Source organism: Heptranchias perlo, chromosome 39 (genome assembly GCF_035084215.1).
Source record: "Heptranchias perlo isolate sHepPer1 chromosome 39, sHepPer1.hap1, whole genome shotgun sequence".
NCBI classification, from domain to species: Eukaryota; Metazoa; Chordata; class Chondrichthyes; order Hexanchiformes; family Hexanchidae; genus Heptranchias; species Heptranchias perlo.
In genome coordinates this window covers 12,266,024-12,280,258 of record NC_090363.1, presented here as the reverse complement: position 1 = coordinate 12,280,258, position 14,235 = coordinate 12,266,024, and the positions used below count along the sequence as shown (strand labels likewise).

At 42.0% G+C, this 14,235-nt stretch overlaps 2 protein-coding genes across 2 annotated transcripts; both read right to left on the bottom strand.

Annotated features, from left to right (window-relative positions):
• Positions 1-991: 991 nt before the first annotated feature.
• On the bottom strand, positions 992-1,849 carry LOC137305270 (melatonin receptor type 1B-like). The gene has a single exon (XM_067974127.1). The coding sequence runs from the start codon at positions 1,817-1,819 to the stop codon at positions 992-994; it is 828 nt and encodes a 275-aa protein (XP_067830228.1). The 5' UTR covers positions 1,820-1,849.
• A 9,605-nt stretch (positions 1,850-11,454) lies between these two features.
• LOC137305014 (cephalotocin receptor 2-like) lies at positions 11,455-12,312 on the bottom strand. Its single transcript, XM_067973783.1, has one exon. It carries the CDS (start codon positions 12,280-12,282, stop codon positions 11,455-11,457), a length of 828 nt encoding a protein of 275 aa, XP_067829884.1. The 5' UTR covers positions 12,283-12,312.
• Positions 12,313-14,235: the final 1,923 nt, after the last annotated feature.

Genomic DNA, 14,235 nt, shown 5'->3' with positions numbered 1-14,235 from the left:
CCTGGGATGGCAGCACTGTCGTTTGAGGAGAGATTGGGTCGACTCGGCCTGTATTTACTCCAGTTGAGAAGAATGAGAGGGTATTCATTGAAATATGTAAAACTCTGACAGGGCTAGACAGACCGGATGCAGGGCGGATGTTTCCCCTGGCTGTGGGATCCAGAACGAGGAGTCACAGTCTCAGGATATGGGGTAGGCCATTTAGGACTGAGATGAGGAGAAGCTTCTTCACTCAGAGTGTGGTGAATCTGTGGAATTCTCTACCACAGAAGGCTGTAGAAGCCAATTCACTAAATATATTTAAGAAGGAGCTAGATAAATTTCTCGACACTGAAGGCATCAAGGGGTATGGGGAGCGAGCGGGAATATGGCATTGAGATAGAGGGTCAGCCATGATTATAATGAATGGCGGAACAGGCTTGATGTGACGAATGCCTACTCCTGCTCCTATTTTCTATGTTTCTATATGTTTCTATGTTTGTATCGCTGGAGCATAACTTCCAACCCTTTAGACATAGGGATCACACTGATAACCTGACGGATTGGATACAGAAGAAATATCCACAATGAGTCACTGATGCCCTCACATGCACAGACCAGATGGACTCTTCACGGTGAGTATCTGGTATTTTCACTCATAGGAGCCAAAGGGAATATTCCGAAATTTGACAAGAACTGATGGGGACCTTCGGTCTCTGTCCTTTCATCTCAAAAAATGAACCATTGTGAAATGTTGTGAACTTTTAGATACCGCAAAACATTCTATCAGTAATATGTTTAGAGAATTCGGTGCGATTCGTTTTCTCATATCGGTATGGCGAGTTTTAGAACAGGAGCGGAACTGCCATCACCTTGTGAGGTAGGAAAATGGACAACTGGTGTTGTGGAAGGATGAGAACCAATGGGTGCAATACCTGGCCTCAGCCGAACACTTCAAGTAGCAACAACGAACCTAGATCCCAGGAAAATGCGAGTAAATAAAATTTAATTATTAAAATAACTTGAAAACGAAAGTAACCGGATATTTCAACATATTCTTCATCTCCTCTCGGAATCTCCTCTGGGTCAATGCATAAATGCACGTGTTCGTGCAGGAGCTCAAATACATCAGCAGAAGTGTGATTCTAATTGCCAAATAAAGTGAGTTTGAACCTTTGAAACTAAGTGTCTCCGTCACACCGACACAGATGTTTATTACAGTAATCGGCGTCCACAACACAATAAAACTCCCCGAGATAGCGAAGAGCAGAATGATGGATGTTCTTCGATTCTTCATCTCGGGATCACTGCGGTTCTCCCCATTGTTTCGGCTCTTCAGGACTCTGCGAGATCTACTGGCCACTAAGATGTGCCTGGCAGTGAGAGAATTTAACAGCAATAACAAAGGGAATGGGAGAATTGGGGTTGAGAGAGTGCTAATCCATTTGTAAGCTACCCATGCCGGTGAAGAAAAATATCCTGTAACTGTACGGCAGCCCCACTGTATATGATCAACCATATAGTATGGCTCAAATCGGAAATAAACAGGAATATTCATCAAAAAGCTGAGCACACATATGGTCGTTAAAACTACACTGGCAGTTCTTTCGGTGCAATATTTCAATTTTAGTTTCTGACAACAAATTGATATGAAGCGGTCAAAGGTGAATGAAACTGTGAACCAGACAGAGAGCTGGCTACTAAATACTTGTATAAAAGCAGTAAAACGGCACACGTAAGTGTAGCTCAACCATGAATCTCGAAAATGATACCTGAAGATATTTCGTAATATTACATTAAACATGCAAACCATTAGATCTGCTACTGCCATGGCCGCCATGTAACGAGTGATTCCTTTGGAGAGACCGCACTTTCCCCGGGACAGGATCACAACTGACATCAGGTTTGCTGAAATAAATTGAAAAAAAAACAAGATATAAAATCACACTCCTTTGGAATTGGCTGTTTGGTATTTGTGAGAAAGGAGGCTTGTTACTGAGACGGATTCCTCCCAGTCTCACCGGGTGCTGTACTGAGAGAACCAGATCAGGACAGTGCCAAATTCACTCACTACTATCTGCTGATTTAAGTGATTCCAGTCGAGAATAAAGTATGTGCAGCATACGAATTGCTGGAAATTGGCTCCTCCTTTGACACACGTGATTTACTGTGACACTTTCACGATTTTGTCAATATTTTCGGAGACACATTACTGATGAGAAGCCATTTCATCCTGAGCAAGTGATGAAGAGAGTTCAGTAAAACAGCCATTGATTTCCTTCAAATTATGCGACAGAAGGGGTAATTTTAACCCAAGTATGGCGTGAAACGCCGGTTTTAGAACCCTTTGCGTTCAATAGTGGATAAAATGGGATGGGGTATTAAACCAGCGATGCACACGATCCCGTCAGTTTCCCGACAGTCGGGTTAGGTTGAATTCGCCCCCAAAGTCAATTCACAGCGTGGGAGAAGTTTAGGAATTCACGTGAGTCAGGTATACTGAATCTTGGAGATGCGTAACCGGCCTGTTGACATTTGGAAGATAAACTCTGGTTAAAACTCCGCATAAGGGTCCTCACGATAAACCTGATGGTCACAGTTATTCCATGTAGCTGATTGCAAGGCGTTTAACAAACGGGAGAACTTGCATTTGATGTATGCATTTAGAGAGCCTTATATAATATCACAATAGTTTTCCTTTTATAAGAAGTAAGGCAAAGTGAGAGCTTTCTATTCAATAAACTTACCATAAAATGGGCAACCAAGGAAGAAAGAGATGGAGGCAAACAGCACATTGTGAAAGCAACAATGCATTTTAAAAATGGTCCACATAATAATTGCTTGTTATTACTGCAAGCGCAGAATACTGCGGATTCTGGAACTCTGAAATAAAAACAGAAAATGCTGAAAATACTCAGTGAGGCAGCATCTTTGGAGAAAGGAACAGAGTTAACGTTTCAGGTCGATGACCTTTCGTCATTAATTTATTACTTACTGGGAAGACCAATAATTGCAAGAATTGGATAGCAAATGACTGATTCGGAGAAAACTGCTGCCCGTCCCATTTCCTGCCGAAACCGGACAATCGTGGAAGCAAGGGTGTGGTTTGAACACAAAGACAATGAACTGAAACAGGAGCTGTTTTATACACCAGTCAATCCCACAGGGACACAGTGGTTTTACATAAGAGATGGTATTAGCCACGGGCCTTCGAACAAACATATTAGAACATATTTATTTTCCAAATCAATGAGTAAAGTGCGCTCCACGATCATTTAATGAGGCAGTGCGAAAATCGAGGCTCCACTGGGCACTCTGAGGCTCAGTCATCCCCCGCGCTGAAACTGTGACCTCAAAGCAGTTTCTTGATGACGTTATTTAGCTCTTGGTAACTCGATGCTTTAATTAATTCTACGAAGGCTCCGTTGTTCCAGTTCTAAAAATTAAAAGTGAATTGGAGAAGAAGGGGAATAAAATGTGAACCTGTCAGTTAGCACTTAACCGTCAAAGTGCAAATCATACCAAAAAGCTGTGAGAGTGATAGAGTGATAGAGTAAATCGCATTGACAACATGAGATACAATATCGGAGCTGGGAGGGGAATATAAAATGGGTCATCACCCGGCAGCACCGTTCAATCAGGTGCTGGTGCGACGAACACAATTTCACCAGCGCAACATGGTCGGCGATTGAGTGACTGTTAGTCATTATCGTACCCTGAATGCATATTTTTTTCAATATAAAATATCTACACTGTACCTAATGGCTACCGATCTGCTCAATCACACCGTACCTCCAACTTTGATGCCCTTGCTCCATTAAAACAATTATTGCCTCTCACCCTGGTCCTTACCCCCGTTACAGCCCACATCTCCCCTCCCTGAAGTCCAAGGGACCCAGACTTGAACATTTACGGCGGACAACTGGTATAACAATCCATTGCCAGATCTGGCTGGACCACATAAAGCTTTATCGTGTCCTATTCTCCTCTGCCAAAATTGCTCAATATTCCAGGACCATCCTGGAATGATAACATTAACCCCGGCGTCATTTCTCCACTGCAAACGGTATTCTTGAACCTCTAATCACTGCCCCTCTGCAGTCAGCTCCAACAACAAGTGCGACGAGCTCATGGACTTCGTTATTACTAAGATTGAGACCATCCGTTCTGCTGCCTCTGCCGCTTCCCTGCTTTCCCTTAACCCACGAAGCCAAACTTACCCCAAGGTTCCTCCCTGCGCTAGCCTTGAACTTCCTCCTTTCTCTACTTTCTCGCCTGTCTCTCCTCATGCGCTCTCCGAGCTAGTCTTGACCACCTCCTGCTACCTCGACCCTATTCCCACCAAACTGCTGTCCACCCAACTTCACTTCCTAGCCCCATGTTAGCTGATGATATTAACGTTTCCCTGTCCTAAGCTGCCTGGAATAACTGTGGCCATCAGGTTTAACGTGAGGATCCTCATGCAGAGTTTTAACCTGAGTTTCTCTTCCACATGTTAACAGGCTTGTTAAGCATCTCCAAGATTTTGTATTTCTGACTGACGTGTATTCCAAAACTTCTCTCACGCTGTGAACTCTTTTGTGTCAGAATTTGAAGCAAATCAATGGCTATTTTACTGGCTCGCTCTCCTTTAAATCTGTCGTCATCACAACCCTGCTCAAAAGAACACCTTCGCCCATCTGCCCTTGCAAACTACAATCTCCAACCTGCATTTCCGCTCCAATGTCCTTGACGTTGTTGTCTCCTCCCGAAATCCGTGCCCATCTTTCCCCCTATTCCATGTTTGAACCCCTCCAATCAGGTTTCCGCTCCTGCCACAGGATTGAAACGGAACTTATCAAAGTCACAAATGACATCCCATGTGACTGTGACCGTGGTGAACCATCCCTCCTCACCCTTCTCGACATGACCTCAGACTTTGACACGTTTGAGCGCACCATCCTGCTCCATACAAGGCCATAAAAATACAAACAACACACAGGGGTTCATTTCGAAACGAATAGAATTGAAAAGCAGAGAAGTTATGTTAAACCAAAATAGAACGTTGGTTCGACCAAACTTTGAGTACTGCGGTCTCCATGTTACAAAAGGGTATCGAGGCACTAGAGAAGATTCCAAAAAACATTACATGGATGATATCAAAATTTTAAGAAAGACCAAACAGGCTGGACATCTTTTCTCAAGAAAAGGGAAGGCTGATGGGTGACCTAATAGAGGTCTTCAGGATTATGAAGGTGTTTGAGAGGGTAGAAGTAGAGAAGATGTTACCAGTTGTGGAGGAGTCCAAAACGAGGGGCCATGAAAATAAAATAGTCACTAATAAATCCAATAAAAAATTCAGGGGCAACGTCTTTACCCACAGAGTTGTTAGAGAATGGAACTTGCTACCACATGGAGAAGTTAAGGCGGAAGCTATAAATGTAGTTAAGGGGAAGCATGATAACTTCATGTCGGAGAAAGTCCGAATGGATTGTTTCTCTGTTGTAAATGCTATGTAACACAATGTAACACGTTACATATTAAAGGGGAATGGTTCACTCCCGTCTGGGACAGTATGGCCCGTGTATGTCTCAGTGTCAGCTTCTGCACATGGACAGCACACAGCGGGAAAAAGGGACTGAGTCACGCCCTTCTGGTATTGTACGGCCTGTGTTTGCGTCCTAATGTCAGCTCCTTTATAAGTACAGTACACAAGGGGAAAAGAGAATGATTTGCTCACATCTGGTACTGTACGGCCCGTGTGTGTTTCATTGTCAGTCCTGTACATGTACAGTACACAGTGGTTAAAAGGGAATGATTCATTCCCGAAGGAGAAACCTAACACGATTACTAAGATTCTAGATGGTGATATGTCTAACTTTAAAGCGGTGAGACAGAGACTGACGAAAGCAAACTTATCAAAACTGTTTACGAGTAAAACTACCGATGATCAGTGGGCGGTGTTCAAAAAATAATGTAACGTACCAATGAAGAGCCATGGCAGAATAAAAAGATGAGAGGTAACATAAAACTAAACGAAAGAGCATTTAAAAAGTGCAAGGAATAGTGTAGATCCAGGGGACTGGTGGTGATATAAAGAACAGCAAAGGAAACAAAAAGAGATAATAAGAGCTGCAAAAACGGAATATGAAAAGAAACTTGCGAGGGATACCAAGATTAACACAAAAGGTGTGTACGATTATATTAGAAGAAAAACGGTAATCAAAACAGACGCTGGTAATATTTCAAATGAAAATAAGGAAGTGGCAGACTTGTTGAATAATTATTTTGTGTCAATCTTCACAGTAGAGGAAAAGGATAATATATCTGACATTCCAGGGAAATTAATAATGAATCAAGGACTGAAACTCACTGACGTTAATGTAAGCAAGACAACAAAATTAGGATTAATAAGGGCAGTATAGACTGACAAATCCTCAGGGCCTGATGGTTTCCACGCCTGGATTTTAAAGGAAGTCGGTGAGGAAATTGCAGATGCTTTAGCCATACTCTTCCAAAACTCTCTCGATTCTGGAATTGCGTCTTTAGATTGGAATACTGCAAATGTAAAACCTTTATTTAAGAAAGATGCGAGAGAGAAGTACCAGGAAATTAAAAATCTGTTAGTCTAACTTTTGTTGTGGCGAAGTTATTGAAATTTAATTTCAGACAAGTGTGAGGTCATCCATTTTGGACCAAAAAAGGATTGATCCGAGTATTTTTAAATGGTGAAAAGTTAGGACCAGTGCAGGTCCAACGATATTTAATGGTCCATCTACACAGATCACTAAAATGTTGTAGTCAGGTAAAAAAAAATAATCACAAAGACTAATGGAATGTTAGCCTTTATAAGTGGAGGGCTAGAATATAAAGGGGAGGAAGGTTTGCTCCAGCTTTCCAAAGCCCTGGTTAGACTACATCAAGAGTACTGTGTACAGTTCTGGGCACTGCAGTTCAGAAAGGATATATTGGCCTTGGAAGGAGTGCAGCGCAAATTCACCAGAATGTTACATGGAAACTTAGAAAATAGGAGCAGGAGTAGGCCATTCCGCCCTTTTGAGCCTGCTCCGCCATTCAATATGATCATGGCTGATCCTTAATCTCAACACCATATTCCCACTCTCTCCCCATACCCCTTGATGTCTTTTGTGTCTAGAAATCTATCTGGCTCCTTCTTAAATATGTTCAGTGACTTGGCCTCCACAGCCTTCTGTGGCAGAGAATTCCATAGGTTCACCACCCTCTGAGTGAAGAAATGTTACCAGGGCTCCAAGTGTTAGATTATATGCTGAGAATACACGAACCAGTCTTGTAGTCCCACGAATATAAAAGGTTAACGGGTGATTTGATTGACTTTTTTTGGATTTGGAAAGGATATGATAGGGTCGGTGGAGGGGAAAAAATTCCGCTGGTTGGGGAGTCTCGGACAAGGGGACATAACCTTAACATCATAACCAGGCTTTTGAGGTGAGAAATTAGGAAACATTTCTTCACACATAGAGTGGTAGCAATGTGGAACTCTCTCCCACAAAAAGCAACAGATGCTACTTCAATTAATAATTATAAATCTTACATCGATTAAAGTTTTGCCAGCCAAGGTTGTTTAAGGATCAGGAACCAAGGCGGGTGGATGGAGTTAGGATACAGATCAGCCATGATCTCATTGAACAGCGGAAAGGGTCGAGGGACTAAATGGTTTACTCTTGTTCCTGTGTTCATTTCCTGCCCCAGGCACATGTTTGAATGTGGATTAAGCTTGTGAAAGCCAAATTGGAATATATTAATATACCAATCATATAGTGAAACCTCACTAAAATGTCTTCAAGGCATTCTCACGGCCACATTATGTAATGTTTCAACATTATAATAAACTGTATGTTGGATCATGCCTTTCATTAACTCCAAGAAACTCTAACTCTGGTAGAATTCTTCCTATGGTTTTCGAGATGCATGTGTCTGATCTCAGCCACGTGTTGATCTGTTTACACACTGTCGGTTGCATTCATTCCTCATATCCTTTTTACTTATAGAGCTGTTTGCCAACATTCTATCCCAAAGAACGTCGATTGCTCAGACTTTCTAACTAAAGGCCTATTGCACTTAACCTTGTGCTTTCCAAAATTAAGGAGGTAATTTTTAAATCTTAATTAATCCATCGACATGAAAGTTCTCTTCCAATCTCTGATCACCAGTATGGAGTTCGGTGAGGCAGTTCTACTGATGACCTCATTGGCTCCTTTATACACCATCAGATTCCGACTGGTGAGTGTTTTGGTAATTTAATTTACAAATATTCAAAGCCATTGATAGGGATGATAATAGAACAATTAAACAAGCTAATATCATAAGATTTGGAACGAACGATTGGCTTATTGCTGTCAAACTTCCCCTTATGTCCCTCTACTTGCGCAGTTGCTCATGGCCCATCGCCTGAGTCTTTTAGGACTGAGGAACTCCCCACAATCTGTACTCTGCATCACTCCGTTCCTTTCCCAAAATAATTACTTTTATCATTCATCATGCAATCATATCCACCACTTTGTTGATAGCAGGCCGATATAATCAACTTTCCTCTTTTAATCCGCCAATGATTCTTGTCTGAGTTTATCACCGTCCAATCATTGCATCATGAATGATGTCATTTACACATCAGGCCTTTCGAAGATAGCTCATGCCCTGATAAATTGGCCATCGACTCGTTAAGCAGGACAGTTATATCAAATCAAATTGCATGGAAAAGTATTTCTGGTGAATTGGCTCAGTAAAAATATTTTAAAATCACATAAATTCATTGCAATTTTGATTCAGATGTGCTCAGCAGAGCGAAAAAGTAATCAATCAGTCATGCGGGCAATGAATTACATTTTTGCATTTCCTGAGTTGCGATCAATTCTTAAGATAGACTCACAACATACGTAGACGGGGAAAAAGCAATGAAGTACAAGTTACATATTGAACACTTTCATCCAGATGTATCAATCTGGTGAACGTTAGATGATCACATGTGTAACTTAAAGCTTAAAACATTTCATATTTGAGATAAAAACGTAGATGGAGAAGATTCCCATCAGTGCTTGACAAAGGGGGGAAGATTCCTTTTTTTCCCCTACGAGTCAAGATGTCAGATACACAATGGCAGGATTCCACCAGGTCCCTATGAGTGAAGATATTATTTACACAACGGGAAGATTCCCTTTCATTGCTATGAGTAAATATATAATCGACACATTGAGAAAATTGCCTTTGGTTCCTATGAGTGACGATATCAGATGCATAACTGGAAGATTCCATCTGGTCCCGATGAGTGACGAGATCATCTGCAGAACGGAAAGATTGCCTTTGGTCCATATGAGTGAAAATATCAGCTGCAGAACAGAGAAGTTGCAATTGGTCTGTACGCCGGAGGACATCAGGAGATGATGAGGAATACCTTTGGTTTCAGTGTGCACGAATACCATAAGCAATGCATTATCATATGTATTTCTGCAAAATGTAAGGGCTTTCACAGGTAAACATTGACGGACGTTTTCGGCTAAGCCTGCCACATGGTCCAGAGGGTATGATCTTCCAGTATCTGAGAGGATGCACTGTGATTCTTGACATGTGATGTACTCTAGGATTAATCAAAGCTCAGCTGTTCCCAGCTTCCAGACAGGCACACTTTCACAGAGGGGTCATTTAAATTTGAGCAGGAGAGCGGACCCCGCCCAACTTTTACACGTCCACAATCCTTGAGCATTGAAGTGAATTGTTGAGCTCCTAACGCCAAAAACATCAAAACATGAGCTTTTAATTGGAACGGATTGTTTAGAAACAAGGCTCAGATTCGCGGATTGAGCCAACTGCACACTGCATTATCATGAAGTTATGGGTATGGTAATGCAATGGTTATATTGCTGGGCTAGTAATCCAGATGCTGTGAATTGCACCATCACTTTATGAGAATTTTTATTCTGTTTCTATGGAAATAAAAGCCAATAAAAGTGATCATAAAGCAGTCCGATACTTTAAAAAACCCAATCGTTTCAATGATGTCCTTTCGGGAAGGAAATCAGCCATCCATTCTGGCGCAGAGGTGCTTGGTTGACTCTTTCCTACACTCAAATGTGGCCACGCAAGCCACATATTTGTTTCAAAAAACTTACGGTGATTCAAGGAAGAAAGCCCGTCATCACGTTCTCAGGGCAACTATGGATGGGCAATAAAGGACGGCCTAGCCAGGGATGCCCACATTCGAAGAATAAATGAAACAAAAAGGTTCTGCTATTTTCCAATATGGTCCAATTGTGAGATAGTCTTGCACACCCAGTGATGTGACTTCCCTTGCCTATCAATCTCCGGTCAGGACAGCAGTGTGAAGCTTATCACAAAGAAACAAAATTTCTGTCCCTTACTCTTTGAAGAAATACATATATTGTTGTGTTTCTGATATCATAGGAACATAGGATCATAGGAACAGGAGTGGGACATTTAGCCCCTCGAGGCTGTTCTTCCATTCAATGAATTCATGGCTGATCTGTGCACTAACTTCCTATACCCGCCTCAGCACCAAATCCTTTACTCCCTTTGATTAATAAAAATAGGTCAATCTCAGATTTAAAATTAACAATAGAGCTAGCATCCACTGCCGATTGCCGAAGAAAGTTCCAAATTCCACCTCCCTTTGGGTGTAGAAGTGTTTCATAACTTCACTCCTGTAGGTTCTGGCTCTATTTTTAGGCTGTATCCCCTTGTCCGAGACTCACCGGCCAGCGGAAATAGTTTTTCTCTATTTGTCCTATCAGTTCCCCTTAATATCTTGAAAACTTCGATCAACTCACACCTTAATCTTGTAAATTCCAGGGAAGACAAACCTAGATTGTGTAATCTCACCTAATTTAACCCTTGGCGTCCAGGTATCATTCTCGTAAACCTAGGCAGCACTCCCTCCAAGATCAATATTTCCTTCCGATGGTGCGGTGCTCAGAGCTGTACACAGTATTCCAGGTGCGGTTTAGTCAGTGCTTTGTATAGCTGTTGCATCAATTTCAAACCCTTACACACAGGGACGACAGTGACATCCTTACAGACTGGACGCAGAAGAAGTATCCCTGATGAGTATCTGACGCCCTCGCACGTACAGACCAGATGGAATCTTTATGTTATGTAATTGATATCTTCACCAATGGGAGCCAAAGCGAATCTTCCGCAAATCGTCGGGAACCGATTGGGAACTTCGCTCGCTCAATTGTTCAAAAAATAGACGATTGTGAAACATTGTGAAGTTTATCCTATCAGCAATATGTTTGGAGGATTCGGTGTGATTCGTTTGCTGACATTGGTATGGCGAGTTTTAGAACAGCAGCGTAACTGCCATCACCTTGTGAGGTGGGAAAATGGTCAACTGATGTTGTGAAAGGATGAGAACCAATGGGTGCAATAACTGGCCTCAGCCAAAAACTTCAAGTCGCAAAAAACAACCTAGATGCCAGGAAAATGCGAGGAATTAAAATATAATTATTTAAATAACTTAACGACAGTAAATGGATATTTCACCATATTCTTCATCTCCTCACGGAATCTCCTCTGGGTCAATGCATAAATGTATGTGTTCGTGCAGGAGCTCAAATACATCAGCAGAAGTGTGACTCCAATTGCCAAATAAAGTGAGTTTGAACCTTTGAAAGTAGGTGTCTCCGTCACACCGACACAGATGTTTATTATAGTAATCGGCGTCCACAACACAATAAAACTGCCCGAGATAGCGAAGAGCAGAATGATGGATGTTCTTCGGTTCTTCATCTCGGGATCACTGCTGTTATCCCCGTTGTTGCGGCTCTTCAGGGCTCTGCGAGATCTACTGGCCACTAAGATGTGCCTGGCCGTGAGAGAATTTAACAGCAATAACAAAGGGAATGGGAGAATTAGGGATGAGAGAGTGCTAATCCATTTGTAAGCTACCCATGCGGATGAAGAATAATATCCTGTTACTGTACGGCACCCCCACTGTATATCGTCAATAATAGAGTAGGGCTCATAACGGAGATAAACAGGAATATTCATCAAAAAGCTGAGCGCACACACGATCATTAAAACTATAGTGGCAGTTCTTTCTGTGCAATATTTTAATTTTAGTTTCTGACAACAAATGGATATGAAGCGGTCAAACGTGAATGATACTGTGAACCAGACAGAGAGTTGGCTGCTAAATACTTGTATAAAAGCAGTAAAACGGCACACGTAAGTGTAGCTCAACCATGAATCTAGAAAATGATACCTGAAGATATTTTGCAAAATGACATTAAACATGCAAACCATTAGATCTGCTACTGCCATGGCCGCCATGTAACGAGTGATTCCTTTGGAGAGACTGCACTTTCCCCGGGACAGGATCACAACTGACATCAGGTTCGCTGAAAGAAATTGGAAAGAAAGCAGGAGAATCACAAAGAAATAGATCAGCGATATAAAATCACACTCCTTTAGCATTGGCTGTTTATCATTTATGAGAAAGGAGGCCAGAGAAATCTGGTTAAAACTCCGCATAATGATCCTCACGATAAACCTGATGGCCACAGGTATTCCAGGTAGCTAATTGCAAGGCGCTTATCAAAGGGGAGAACTTGCATTTGATGTATACGTTTCGAGAGCACTCTATAATATCACAATAGTTATCGTTTTGAAGAAAATAAGGATAAGTGAGAGATTTCTATTCAATCAGCTTATCATAAAATGGGCAACCAAGGAACAAAGAGATGGAGGCAAACAGCAAAACGTGAAAGCAACAATGCATTTATGTTTCACTTAATACATGCTTGTTATTCATGCAAGAGCAGAATACTGCGGATGCTGGAACTCTGAAATAAAAACAGAAAATGCTGGAAATACTCAGTGAGGCAGCATCTGTGGCAAACAAGCAAAGTTAACGTTTCAGGTCGATGACCTTTCATCATTAATTTATTACTTACTGGGAAGACCAATAATTGCAAGAATTGGATAGCAGATGACTGATTCGTAGAAAATTGCTGCTCGTCCCATTTCCTGCCTAATTCAGACCACCGTGGAAGCAAGAGTCTGGTTTGAACACTAAGACAACGTATTGAAACAGGAGCTGTTTTATACACCAGTCAGTCCCACAGGGACACCGTGGTTTTACATAAGAGATGGTATTAGCCACGGGTCTTCGAACAAACACATTAGAACATATTTATTTTCCAAATCAATGAGTAAAGTGCGCTCCACGATCACTTAATGAGGCAGTTAGAAAATCGAGGTTCAACTGGGCACTCTCAGGCTCAGTCATCCCCCGCTCTGAAACTGTTACCTCAAAGCAGCTTCTTTTGTGATTCTGCTGTTAGTAACACGATGCTTTAATTAATTCTGAGAAGGCTCCGTTGTTCCAGTTGTAAAATCTAAAAATGAAATTGAGAAGAAGGGGAATAAAATGTGAACCCGTCCGTTGGCACATAACAGTCAAAGTGTAAATGATATCAAAAAGCTGTGGGAGTGAAAGAGTGATGGAGTAAATCGCATTGATTTCATGACATACAATTTCGAAGCTGGAAGTGGAATATAAAATGGGTCATCACCCGGCAGCACCGTTCAATCAGGTGCCAGTGCGATTGACACAATTTCACCAGCATAACATGGTCGGCGATTGAGTGACTGTTGGTCACTGTCCTATCCTGAAGAGTTATTCTGATCAATATAAAATATCTGCACTGTACCTAATGGCTACTGATCTGCTCAATCACACCCGCACCTCCAACTTTGTTGCCCTTGCTCCATTAAAACCATTACTCCATCTCACACTGGTCCTTGCCCTTGGCACAGCTCCCACCTCCGCTTGCTTAAGTCCAAGGGCCCCAGACTTTAAAATTTATGGCCGACAACTGGTTTATCAATTCATTGCCAGATCTGGCTTGACCACATACAGCTTTATCGGGTCCTGTTCTCCTCTGTCGAAATTGCTCACTATTGCAGGATCATCCTGGAATGAAAACATAAACCCCGTCTTCTTTTCTCCACTGCAAACGGTCTTCTTAAACCTCTAACCACTGCCCCTCTACAGTCATCTCCAACAACAAGTGCGACGAGCTGATGGACTTCGTTATCACTAAGATTACTGAGAGACCATGCTTGTCTCAATGTCAGCTGCTCTACATGTACAGCGCACAGCGGGCACACGGGAACAATTCACTCTCCTCTGGTACTGTATGGCCGTGTATGTCTCAGTTTCTGCTCCTGTACATGTACAGTACACAGCGTGTTTAAGGGACCGATTCACTCCCGTCTGGT